Consider the following 11,260-nt stretch of genomic DNA (forward strand, 5'->3'; position numbering starts at 1 on the left):
ATTATTTATAGTGTGTATTTGTTTTTAAAACAATTATCGAATAAGCCAGATTTGACTGCTGATTTTTTTAAAAATGCCCAAGTTATTACTGCCGAAGCTTGTGGTGTGGGTTATCGTACTGTACGACGGATTTGTGCTGAAGGAAAAAATAGTGTTAATCCAGAAACACCATTTGCGGGTCCTACGTTTGTTTCTCCACGTAAAGGGTATAAACGCGCGAAAACTGTTTCGGAGCTGGATGATTTCGATGCCGATGTTGTAAGACGAACTATCCACGAGTTTTACGATCGAGGTGAGTACCCAACGTCTCAATTAATATTAAATGCCATACAAAAAAAAACAAATTACACCGGGTGCGTTCGATCATTGCAAAGGCTCCTAAAAAATTTAAAATTTACATACAAAAAATGTAATGATGGACGTTTATTTTTAATGGAGAGAAATGATATCGTCGCACTTCGGTGTAAATTTTTACGACAAATGAGTACGTTGCGAGAAAATAAAGATGATCGGCCAGTGGTTTATCTTGACGAAACGTGGGTAAACCAAAACCACTCACGCAGCCTTATTTGGCAAGATGAAAATAATTCAAGTGGTCTGAAGGTGCCGACGGGTAAAGGAGGCCGACTTATTGTATGCCACGCAGGTTGTGCTCGCTACGGGTTCATAGAAGGGTCAAAATTGGTATTTCGAAGCAATACCGGAAATACGACGGATTATCATAATCAGATGAATGGTGAAGTATTTAAAGAGTGGTTTATTCAACTATTAAAAAATCTAGAAGAGCCATCAATAATAGTTATGGATAACGCACCTTACCATTCAATCCTCAAAGATAAATATCCCAAAAGTAATTGGAAAAAAGTCGAAGTACAACAATGGTTAAATGAAAATAATGTCGAGTTCCATCCATTGGAAACTTTAGCTGAACTTCGGCAAAAAGTTAAAAACCTATTGCCACGTGAAAAAATTTACGAGTTGGATTACATTGCAATGGAAATGGATCATGAGGTAATCCGTCTGCCACCATACCATTGTAAGTATAACCCAATTGAGCTAATTTGGGCTCAAGTTAAGGGCCAAGTAGCAAAATTAAATAATACGTTCAAAATGGCTGATATTGAGCGATTAACGCACGAAGCATTAGATGCAGTCACAATTGACGACTGGAAGAAATGCGTTCATCATGCAGAACAAATTCAGGACGAGGATAACAAAAAAGAAATAATGAGGGACACCATGATTGAACCAATAATCATGACAATATTACCAGATGACAGCGACTGGAGTGATGATGAAAATGTTGATGAAGAAACAAACTGATAAGTTATATAATATTAAATATACAATTTTTTGTACTTGTAATTTTTTTTTAAATTTTTGTTGTTATTTTTGGTTTAAATAAAAAAAATTGATTTATAAAATTATATTAAACACTTTTGGTCCTGATTTCTGTCTAAAAATTCATAATGGTGTAAAAAAAAAGTAATAATAAATAGATAATAAATAACATAATAATACGTGTTGAAATGGTTAATTCAAAAAAAGGCGGCAATTAGTTTAATTACATTGCGAACCACTAGGTCGAAACGTCCGCTAGGTTCGCGACGGTCATCGGCCACTTTTCATGTCGCGGACTATAAGTAATATATTTACTGCAGCAGTTTCAGTGTGTTTAGCATTATTTTAATAGTTTATTTTTGTAAATCTATTATTTATTGTTATACATTTATACGATAATTAATATTAAATGCGATGGATGAAATTATTTCACACGCAGATTTTTTATTATTATCTGAATCTGAAGATTTGTTTCCGGATCCGGGAAGTGATTTATTATTAACTACTCTAATGCCGGGTTGCATAAAAGCGATTATTTAATGAATTGTTATTTTAATGAAATGTTTGTTTTAATGAATGATTAAATACTTTAATGAACCGATTGTGTTGCCTAAAATATGTATTAAATTGTTTTTGGTTTATACCTAGTATGTGGTTTTTGATTAAGTTTGTTATCACCAAATCGAGATGATATTAGAATAAAATATGAATCATGATAATATTATCGTAATTGTTATATTGTTAATTGTTACGGTCATTGCCCTGTGACTGGTGTATATTATTTACTTTCGTTTTCATAATTCGTTTGTGAATTTGTAAAAAGGTGTAGGTACCTATAAAACTAAAAAAATGGAAGACGTGACGATGTGTGACGTTAATAAGAGACAACGAGGTAAAAATTTTACAGAACACGAAAAAGAGGTCTTAATTGATCTGATTTTGCCTTATAAAGCCATTATTGAAAATGTAAAAGTAAGTACAATTTTTATTTAATTAACTGAATTGTTACTTTTTTGTTGTAATAAAGTAGGTACCTATTAAAATATTGTATTTTAATACTAGGTATTGTTCATTAAAATATGAAAATATTAATAATTTATAATATAGGTATTAAAATAATATTAATATTTACTAGTTGGTAATAATATCTTTTTGCCATTCAATTTCTGCATTAATTTAAAATAATTTGTATAGACTGATGCTGTGTGGAACAATAAAAAAAATGAGGCATGGTCAGAAATTGTTGTAGCATATAATGCAAATCAAACGTCTGGTGTGAGAAATATAGCCCAAATAAAACATTTGTATGATACACAAAAAAGGAAAGCTAGGAAAGAAAAAAGTCAGTACAAGGTCTGTATAATTTTATAAATTATAGTATTAATTGTTAGAATCTTTATGGTATCTAGATACCTATCTATATCAGTAATGACAATATTACATCAATTTAAATTTGTACAATTCATTAGTATAATCACCCAATTTAATTAACATTAAATTATGGCTTAGAGAAATCACTCAGCATACTATGTTACTATGTTACCTTGTGATTTTGTACTTAAATATCTAATTTAGGTGCAGCATTATAAAACTGGAGGTGGTAAAAATGCGTCAACATTATCAGATGTTACTCAAAAAGTAATAGGTCTACTCGGTGACAGGATGGATCCACTTTTAAACAATGTTGATTGTGATGCTGGCTATAATGCTAGTTAGTAAAAAATTACTTCATTAAATAATAGTATAAGATAAAATTACATAAAACATAATTTAATGAACTACTTTATTCAGGTGAAGATATAACATTTTTAAGTGGTGACCAAATAATTGTTGAAGAAATTTCAGGGGATGAATTAAGTTTTCATTGCTCAAGTAAGTATATTATTAATAAAATAAATTTAATGCATTAAACAGACATTCAACATGTACCTACATCAGTATAGTTTCTTCACAAAAAAATTTTATAAACAATAATTACAACCAATAGATATGAACATAATATGGTAGAAGACAGGTATGTTTCAATAGTTTATTACATTTCATTTAAATATTAATCAATTTATATTATATTTTAATTTAATAATTTGTTTATTAATTCCATTTTCTTCTTTATCAATTAAGAGGACGTCATACCCGCATGTGTTGTCTGCATCCTACACACATACAAAATAACTAATTTTTGTTCAACAGTTTCGATAGTGTATTGTTAGTTTTATTTTAATTTTTAGGTGCATTAATAGCAAATCTGGTTAAAGAGAGACCACGTCCCTCGGGCACAAATTAATACATTTTTATTATTTTTAAAGAGTTGTTTTCATTTGTGGGGGCACACCACCATGTATTGGCCACTGGGTACCTGAAGGTCTTAATCCGGGCTTGGTTATGACTTATGAATTTATAAAATATTACAATTTAAAAATGACTATAAATTGTATAAGAATTAAAATATTGTAATAAAACCTACTAGAAAACACAGATTATGTTCTTACCAAAAAGTATGATAATAGATCAATTCGCTCTAATATCAAAACTGCTATCGAAACTAGTAAATGAAAATTTTCTATGTTGTATGTCTGTAAGACGGGGATAACATAATGGGTATGTCCTCTTAATATTTTATCAATAGCTATTAAAAATTCCTAGCATCCTTTCATTATTAGTGTTCCTATTTATTTCATACCTATATTATTGTGTAATACAAGTATAATTACTGGAGTGTCTTACAATAAATTCATAGACGTGCTTAGACAAATTTTTTCAGTTGAAAAATGTTCAATATTCTATGACCTTGACAATGTTATAAATGATCTCACTAAAAACAAAATATGGTCCTTTTCTATAAAATATACAATAGCAAATTTCATTGTACTTATTCACATACAAGTATACACATACATATTATTCAAATAGTAGGCAATTAAATTCTACCTGTGGGCATGTCTATGATTAGTCCTTTCTTTATTTAAAATAATTCCTTCCTATCTTTTTCAATCTTGCTAACAGCTGATTTGGATCAAAACAATTCAAAACTGAGTATTTTGCACGGATCCACACCTAAAACTTCCAGTTCCACTTCCACTTCCTTACCTTCTAACACTCCTCAACACATTAGGCATGCAGAATCCTCATCAACCTCATCATTAAATAACAAACAAACAAGTAATACTGGCAACAAGAAAATTTATGAAGGCCTTGCTGTTCTAAATGATAAACGACTAGAAAAAACAGAGAAAACATCAAAATTTGAGGATGAAATGCATAAAATTAAGCTTCTTAAAGCAAAAACAGAATTTGAAACTTGCCAATTAGAACACAACCTTATGGTAAAAAGATTTAAATATGAGTCAGAAAAGATGGAAAGTGATGTTCGTCAAAATAAAATAAAAGAAGAAATTTTATTACTAGAATTAAAACATAAAAAAAAAATGTGGGGAATAGAATAACTATCCCTATCTATTATTATTATTATTATTATTATTTTTAGCTTAACTATTTTAGACACTATTATAGACATTATAAATGTATGGACTTCCCTACTAATTATTAATCGATTAAATATAGTTTTTAATATTCTTTATTCTTACATTTGTTAAAACTTAAAATTAAATCAAATCTTAAAATTTTATTCTATATAATACACTTTTCTTTCTTATTAACATTATTACTTACATATGTATTTTTTATTTAATTAACTGTGCTAAATAATTTGTAAAATATTATTTTTTGAATATTTATTCCAACTAAGAAAAAACTGAATTAATTAATTGTGATCTGACTAAATTTCCAGTTTGTCTTATAGGATTTGCGTTCAATTCATGTAAGAACTCCGGTCTAATTGGCTCTTCATTATGTGGCATTTCATCTCGCTGTTGTAATAAGATATTATATAATACAGCGGTGGCAACAATAGTCTTCATAGATGTACTTAGTTTGGTGCGTATTCCAACAGCTAAAACAGGAAATCTTCTTTTCCAAACTCCAAAGACCCTTTCAACAACATTTCTTGTACTAATATGTGCTCTCTGTATAAATATAAAATACAATTTTACTTGCATCATCCTATTTGTATACTTAATTTTTTTTTTTTTTTTTTTTTTTTTTATTAGCTATTAGCTATTAGTTTACAACTATGACAGCTCGACTATTACAGAGATAATACATAAAATAACATTAAACATTAAACATTATAATACATATTAAATAATAAAGCCAGCATCCAATATAAAGGTAATTATTAATTTAATGGCGGTAGTATATTTTGTATTAAGTATGGAGTGGATATTTAAGGGGATATCAAGAGTCTTAAGTTCATTAACTAAAATAATGCGTTTGAGTTGTAAGGCAGGGCAGTCAAGGAGAATATGGGATAAGTCACAAATGCATTCATTCAGGTGAAGAGTACAGAATGGAGAATCATTAAGGAATTTTTGCATTTATTCAAATTAAAATTGTTGGAATTTAAACATATTTAAATACATTTGAATACCATATTACTTGAAATTGTTTGTACCAATTAAGAATAACACAAACTTATATTTTTCAAATAGTAACCCCTTTTTACTACCTTGCTTTTAGTAATAACTACTAAGTTACATTTTTCTAACACATGGCGTACACATAAGTAATATTATAATGTAGTGCCTACCCTATACTAAAAGTTGGCTTTACAAGTACCGAACATATACAAGTGGCCTATTGACCTTGTAATTGTAACATTTATGGTTTGAATAGCAACAATGTTCAAAATTTGAATAAATATTTTATTAAAGAGAAAATTGGAGTTAAAGAAATCTTAAGAAATCACCCAGTACATTTGTAATTAGTAGTTTTCTTTAGTAAGTATAAGTATTGATTTAGTTGTTTATTTACTTGATAATTTTCTTCTGCTGGTGTTCTCGTGTTTAAGAGTGGAGTCATTAAATAATTTCGACATGGATAACCACCATCCCCTATCAAAAAAACATTATTCCCATATTCATGGTTTTCAAATTTTGCTCTGACTAAAGAATTGTCGAAAATTGTACTGTCATGAACAGATCCTGGCCATCTATAATATATAATTATTAATTATACTATCTGGTCTATTGGTACAGTATAATAATTTATGTTTACCGAGAAACAATATTCATAATTTCCATATTGCTATTGCATATAATCTGAACATTGAAAGAAAAATACCCTTTTCTATTACGAAACCGTTCACCAATATCACTATTAGGAGACTGTATTCGTATATGAGTGCAGTCTATAGCACCAATAACACGTGGGAAATTTCTTATTTTATAAAACCCTGTGGAAACTATACTTCTTTCATGTGCGTTCTGAGGCATGTTAATAAACTGAGGGCAAAGAAGAGCAATAGCAGTTGAAACTCTTTTAATAGTTCTACATACAGTAGATTTATTAACTCTGATATGATCACCAATAACTGCCTGAAATTAAAATTGTATAACTAATATATTTGTATTTATTGCTTTAAAATTTATTTATCCTAGGCGTAAATAGGGGGGTAAGGCTAAGACCTTAAACTTAGCCGTAGCTTCACCCCCTTCCCAAATCCAAGAAATAATCCAGGACAAGTATATATTATACATATATACATATTGTACATTTTCTCTAGTCCTCCATCCCAAAGAATAAAATTGGAATTGCGCCTAATGTATTTATTTTATAGTGAAACTTTAATTATTATGTTTATTATATTGTAATTTAATATATTATATAAGTTTTACTTGAAATGTTCCAGTAGCATAATAACGAAGAGTTATTAAAACTTGTACTTCTGGAGATAGTGCAACATTTCTTTTTGTTCCATGTTTAACATATTCAACAATAAGATGCATTAAAACACCAAAAGTTTCTTTTGAAAGCCTATTAATTAAAATATAGTATTATTTTATATAGATGTAATTGCATGTATAATAAATGTAGAGATTTCCTATTCTTATAATAAGTGTAATAAACAAACATTGATGTATGTTAGACGTAACCAAACATACACTAATGTATGTATGTTTGGCGTCAATAGGCTCAGTCTGCAATCTGATCAAAGGGCCCTTAGGTTATACTAAAAATTGTTAGCTCCGCTTTTTACTTGTTAATTTTTGTATTTATTGAGAGGACGCCAAACCCACACACGTGTTGTCTTTGTTTTATTAACATGCCTATATCGGCTATATCATAACAAATTTGCATTCGACAAAACATAATTTGTAACGTTAGCTTTAATATTATAATAAATTTACCTATTATCAAATTTAAAGATAAGAATATTATCTAGAAAATGACAAGGTACTTCACTTTTTATATAGAACTAAAATTTTTTGGACCTAAGCAAATGCAATCACTAAGTAATTTTGAATTATTTATAAGTCGTAAAAAATATTTGTATAATAGTACCATTAATTTATAAAATTCAAATCATAAGTGGTCTATTAAAAATAATATCTGAAAATTTACCTACCTAAAACGGCATTTAAAATCGAGGTCATCAAACTCTTCGAGAGGATTTATTCTATCTCGGAAAAGCCTTGGCCTTGGTAGATGAAATAACATATCCAAGAAAAATTCATCATCGGAATCCGATGTACTTCTTGCTGAACTAACTGACATTGATAAACGATTTATTATTATATACTACTAAAAAATTACTATAGATGGATAATATATGTAGGTATATAATATGCAAATTGTAATAACTAGTATAACTCGTAGAGCATAATATAACGTAGGCATATAATCTGTCCTGAGATTTGAGAAAATATATAATTGTGCGATAAACACATAGGCCATAGACTTATAATTTACAAGTCTATTTTATCAATATAAACCGTTGCTTAAATATTTAGTGAGCCGAAATCTGATCACTAATTTAATGATCTGGTAACCTCTAGTTTAAGGAACCAATAAGTTTAATGAACGTTTAATGATCCATTAAATAATTTATTCATTCAATAGCGCGCTATTGGTTCATTAAATGTTTAATGAACGTTTATGCAACCCAGCATTAGAGTGTTTTTTATTGAAAGAACTGAAATATTTTCAAGAATCTGAATGTTATGGGGAAGTCTTTGTTGTAGCTGTTTAAAAAGTAATATTAAAAACTTTTGACATCGATTTCTTAATTGCATTTCTGCATTTGAATCCATTTTCGTATCTTTAATTTTATTTTCAAACATATATCCCAAGTATGGTTTAGAACATACAAAACTTTCAATGTTTTTACATGACAATACATTTTCTCTACATGTTGGACTTACTAATTTTTTTCCAACTGACTTTACTAAATTGGTCAAATCTGATAATAATTTTGTTGAATCTGCTGAATTTGATTCAAACAATTTGTTTACCAACTGTACCTCATATAAAATAGGTTTTAAAAAATGTAAGTAAGCCAAATTTGTTTCATCATTATATATATTATACAGAACTTCAGCGGTGTAGCAACGTTCTTTAAATCGAACTATATTAAATAATGTTTTCAATTCCAGCCATTGATCCAAAATTCTACTTATAGCGGATTCTACTGACAACCATCTAGTACCACAAGACTTTACAATCTTGAGAGGATCATGACCATCGTTTATTGTTTTATACAAAGTTTTATACTCATTTTGTTTTAATGACGAATGAGCAAACCAATTAAAAGTTTCCTTTATTAAAAAATCAATACGTCTGGGAAATGATTCAGCTGCAGCTGCTGACACAGCTAACTGAAGAGAGTGACAAACACATGGTACTAATATAAGTGAAGGAACATCAACTTTTAGCTTCTTATATACCCCATTATTCACTCCAACCATCACTGATGCATTATCAGTTCCAATGCCTACTAATTTGTTTAATGGCAGCCCTTTATTTATAAGTGTTTGTTTAATAGTATTTGTTATTGTTTGTGCATCACAAGCTTCTATTTCAACTAAACTTAAGTAAGTTGATACAACTTCACCAATTTCTCTGTGTAAAAACATAATAGTTATACCTAAAAATTTGTTCACACTTATGTCTGTTGATTCATCAATTAAAATACTATAGTAACTATCACCAATACTTTGCTTCAGATTTGACACAAAATGTGAGGCTAAAACCGAATTTATTATAGCAGTACATTTTGTTCTGTGCAATGATAAATTTAAGGCTGCTTCACTAGTTTTAAACTGTTTTGCACAAAGTACTCCTAAGTGATCCACAGATAATATCGAACAATGAGCAGCAATAAATAAACTTAAACTCCCTGCAGCTGCATTTGAGGCTACTGAATCTTTAACATATGTTGAAATTGACTTAGACGTCGACACCACTCCAACAGCATTTAAATGTTTTTTTGATTTAGCATGCATCAACAAATCAAACCGCTTGGCATTAATTTCAGTTTTGCAATACTTACATCTGGCTTTAGAGGAATTTGTATCAATTTCAAGTAACCAATTTTTTAAGTCTTTGTCTTGAAGCCATTCTTTACGAAACTTTTGTAAGTATTGTGGCTTACCCATACTTTTACACTTAGCACTTGAATATTATTGAATAATAATACACTTTACACTTCAATATTACGAATACGAGGAATCACTACGATTTTATCTACTGTGAATAACACAATGTTAATAAAAAGTACATTCTACAGATAAATAAAATGTACACGGGAATAAGATTCTATTTGTCCTTTGAAATATAAACATCACTGGTAATTCCAATACTAATAATACATATTGGTACTATATTACCATTAAAAGTATTTTTATATTAATCTGTAATTCAACTAATACAAAAAAACAAACATAATAAAACGTTTGGGACCTATGATTATTTACAATAAATAATAGTTATAATATTATTTAAATTTATGCGGGAAATGTTGGTATATTATCATATATTCATATTATGCATAGAACCTTATATTATAAACCATAGATTATAAAGAATGGATAAGCCATGAGCCCTTTATCATTCGTTTTTGTATTTGTTGTGTTATCTATTGCTATATTCTAGCAAAGCTTCCTTAAAGAATTGCTAGTTTTCTAGCTAACTGCTAGATACTGAATTTAATAGCTAAGTGCCCACTGAAAATAGCTAGTTTTAGCTATAAAACAGCTAAATTGGCAACACTGCTAGCCTATATAAAATGATCACACACACACAAACACGAACTAATTGTATAATACACAAAATAATTTAAGGTATAATAAATAACAGAGGTAACAACTAACAAGTAATTAGGTACGGCGATTAGCGCCTATAAACAATAATATATTATAATAATGAGTGTATAATAGTAGCGATTTGCGCTCTATAAAAAATATATGCACTAGTGGCGATTCGCGCCACGACAAAATGATAAATATACAAATAAGCGGCGATTCGCGCTACTCAGTAAAATATGGTCCACGTTAACAATGCGTAACACGAATAAGGTACGATCGAGACTGACTTAATATTACGGCGGCCGTGTTAAATGATAGTCGCCAGCCGATCTGGCGGCGCGCGATAGCGCTTTAATCTACATAATATTATATAATAATTCACCGGACAATAATAAACATAATAAAGAAACATAAATAAATAGAAACTAGGTTGTGTGTGTGTGTGTTGTGTGTGTGTGTGTGTGTGTGTGTGTGTGTGTGTGTGTCGCGTACTAGTCTGCGTTATTCGCGATCACATACTATTTGGGCGTCAACAAATATTGTTGGTTCTTATCGCCATCTACCGAGAGCTTTATTGTACGCTATCGAAAAAACCGCCGAGTGAGCAATCTATAGTATTTATAATCAATGGTTATACCTACAATATATATATAATAACTCACTCTAATTTTATTTTAAAACAATTGTACAAATACCAGGTAGACGAATAGGATAAATATTGTGAAGAACTAGAAGTATTTGAGGGAAGGGATGTGCATTTGGGATTTTTAAGAAAAAAT

At 29.3% G+C, this 11,260-nt stretch overlaps 3 protein-coding genes across 3 annotated transcripts; 2 read left to right on the top strand and 1 right to left on the bottom strand.

Annotated features, from left to right (window-relative positions):
- The first annotated feature begins 480 nt into the window (after positions 1-480).
- On the top strand, positions 481-1,323 carry LOC126549842 (uncharacterized). The gene has a single exon (XM_050200230.1). The coding sequence runs from the start codon at positions 481-483 to the stop codon at positions 1,321-1,323; it is 843 nt and encodes a 280-aa protein (XP_050056187.1).
- An 867-nt stretch (positions 1,324-2,190) lies between these two features.
- On the top strand, positions 2,191-3,251 carry LOC126550479 (uncharacterized). The gene is made up of 4 exons (XM_050202168.1): positions 2,191-2,313; positions 2,536-2,694; positions 2,917-3,052; positions 3,133-3,251. Exons 1-4 carry the CDS (start codon positions 2,191-2,193, stop codon positions 3,249-3,251), a joined length of 537 nt encoding a protein of 178 aa, XP_050058125.1.
- A 1,830-nt stretch (positions 3,252-5,081) lies between these two features.
- LOC126549843 (putative nuclease HARBI1) lies at positions 5,082-7,953 on the bottom strand. Its single transcript, XM_050200231.1, has 5 exons — positions 7,805-7,953; positions 7,074-7,212; positions 6,520-6,773; positions 6,211-6,388; positions 5,082-5,363 (listed from the first exon to the last, which is right to left on the bottom strand). Exons 1-5 carry the CDS (start codon positions 7,951-7,953, stop codon positions 5,082-5,084), a joined length of 1,002 nt encoding a protein of 333 aa, XP_050056188.1.
- Between the last annotated feature and the right edge of the window lie 3,307 nt (positions 7,954-11,260).

Source organism: Aphis gossypii, chromosome 2, assembly GCF_020184175.1.
Source record: "Aphis gossypii isolate Hap1 chromosome 2, ASM2018417v2, whole genome shotgun sequence".
Classification (NCBI taxonomy): domain Eukaryota; kingdom Metazoa; phylum Arthropoda; class Insecta; order Hemiptera; family Aphididae; genus Aphis; species Aphis gossypii.

Bases quoted from the DNA above. Each gene is read 5' to 3' on its own strand.
- LOC126549843 (XM_050200231.1), bottom strand. From the start codon at position 7,953: ATGTCAGTTAGTTCAGCAAGAAGTACATCGGATTCCGATGATGAATTT. The intron at 7,213-7,804 runs GTAGGTAAATTT...TTTAATTAATAG, and splicing joins GATTTTAAATGCCGTTTTAG to GCTTTCAAAAGAAACTTTTG. The intron at 6,389-6,519 runs GTATTTTTCTTT...TATATATTATAG, and splicing joins CGGTTTCGTAATAGAAAAGG to ATGGCCAGGATCTGTTCATG.
- LOC126549842 (XM_050200230.1), top strand. From the start codon at position 481: ATGAGTACGTTGCGAGAAAATAAAGATGATCGGCCAGTGGTTTATCTT.
- LOC126550479 (XM_050202168.1), top strand. From the start codon at position 2,191: ATGGAAGACGTGACGATGTGTGACGTTAATAAGAGACAACGAGGTAAA. The intron at 2,695-2,916 runs GTCTGTATAATT...TATCTAATTTAG, and splicing joins AAGAAAAAAGTCAGTACAAG to GTGCAGCATTATAAAACTGG. The intron at 3,053-3,132 runs GTTAGTAAAAAA...TACTTTATTCAG, and splicing joins TGATGCTGGCTATAATGCTA to GTGAAGATATAACATTTTTA.